At 41.5% G+C, this 879-nt stretch overlaps 1 protein-coding gene across 1 annotated transcript; it reads right to left on the bottom strand.

The window, feature by feature from the left end:
* On the bottom strand, positions 1–436 carry WALSEDRAFT_49590 (hypothetical protein; the record flags this gene model as incomplete). The annotated part of the gene is made up of 1 exon (XM_006960829.1): positions 1–436. A coding segment is annotated over one exon (184 nt), but the record flags the coding sequence as incomplete, so codon positions are not given.
* Between the last annotated feature and the right edge of the window lie 443 nt (positions 437–879).

Below are 879 nucleotides of genomic sequence, written 5' to 3'. Positions count from 1 at the left end.
GGGTTTAGACCGTCGTGAGACAGGTTAGTTTTACCCTACTGATGGAAAGTTATCGTAATGGTAATCGAACTTAGTACGAGAGGAACCGTTCGTTCGGATAATTGGTATTTGCAGCTGTCCGATCGGGCAATGCTGCGAAGCTATCATCCGCTAGATAATGGCTGAACGCCTCTAAGCCAGAATCTGTGCCAGAAACGATGACGTTGGTCCCGCAATAGATAGATATGCTAAAATAGGGCTTATGCTCGTGAGCTATATTAGGTAGTTTTGTGCATTTGATTGGAAAGAATTGAATGTATTGACTACGAATGATAAATGATGTATTGCGGGGGTGAATCTCTTGCAGACGACTTGAATTGGAACGGGGTACTGTAAGCAGTAGAGTAGCCTTGTTGCTACGATCTGCTGAGGTTCAGCCTTTGTTCTATCGATTTGTTTGACTTTGTCAAACTCTTCTCATGTGGTTGTGTCTTTATGAGCGTTACCACTTGCGAGGTGTTTGATCATAAAAGATAATAAACTATAAAGCAGACATAAAAGTTGTTGGGATTTGTGTATAGATGGATCTTTAACCGTTCCCGTCTGCTAAATTGATTTATTGGTTGGTGGTGTGTTGTATGGTGAAAATGCTATCTGACACACCAAGAGTGGATCTAGTTATGGAGATGGCTGGTGATTAACTTTGCTAGTAATCCATGAAGTGACTTGCCATTTGTTTGAAATACCAGCTGATTGTACATTTTTGAAGGTAATCATGGGTGTTGCAAGAATTGACGGGGATTTGCGAATTTGAGTTTTTTGAAGGCAGGAAAGCTTCGAAATTGAAGGAGAAAATTTCCATTTGAAGGCCTCAGTTCGAGTCTCCAGGGGGTTCCCTTG

The sequence above is a fragment of the Wallemia mellicola genome, assembly GCF_000263375.1.
Source record: "Wallemia mellicola CBS 633.66 unplaced genomic scaffold WALSEscaffold_42, whole genome shotgun sequence".
Classification (NCBI taxonomy): Eukaryota; Fungi; Basidiomycota; class Wallemiomycetes; order Wallemiales; family Wallemiaceae; genus Wallemia; species Wallemia mellicola.
Note: the sequence above shows the minus strand (reverse complement) of the source record. Positions and strands in the feature narration are given on the sequence as shown.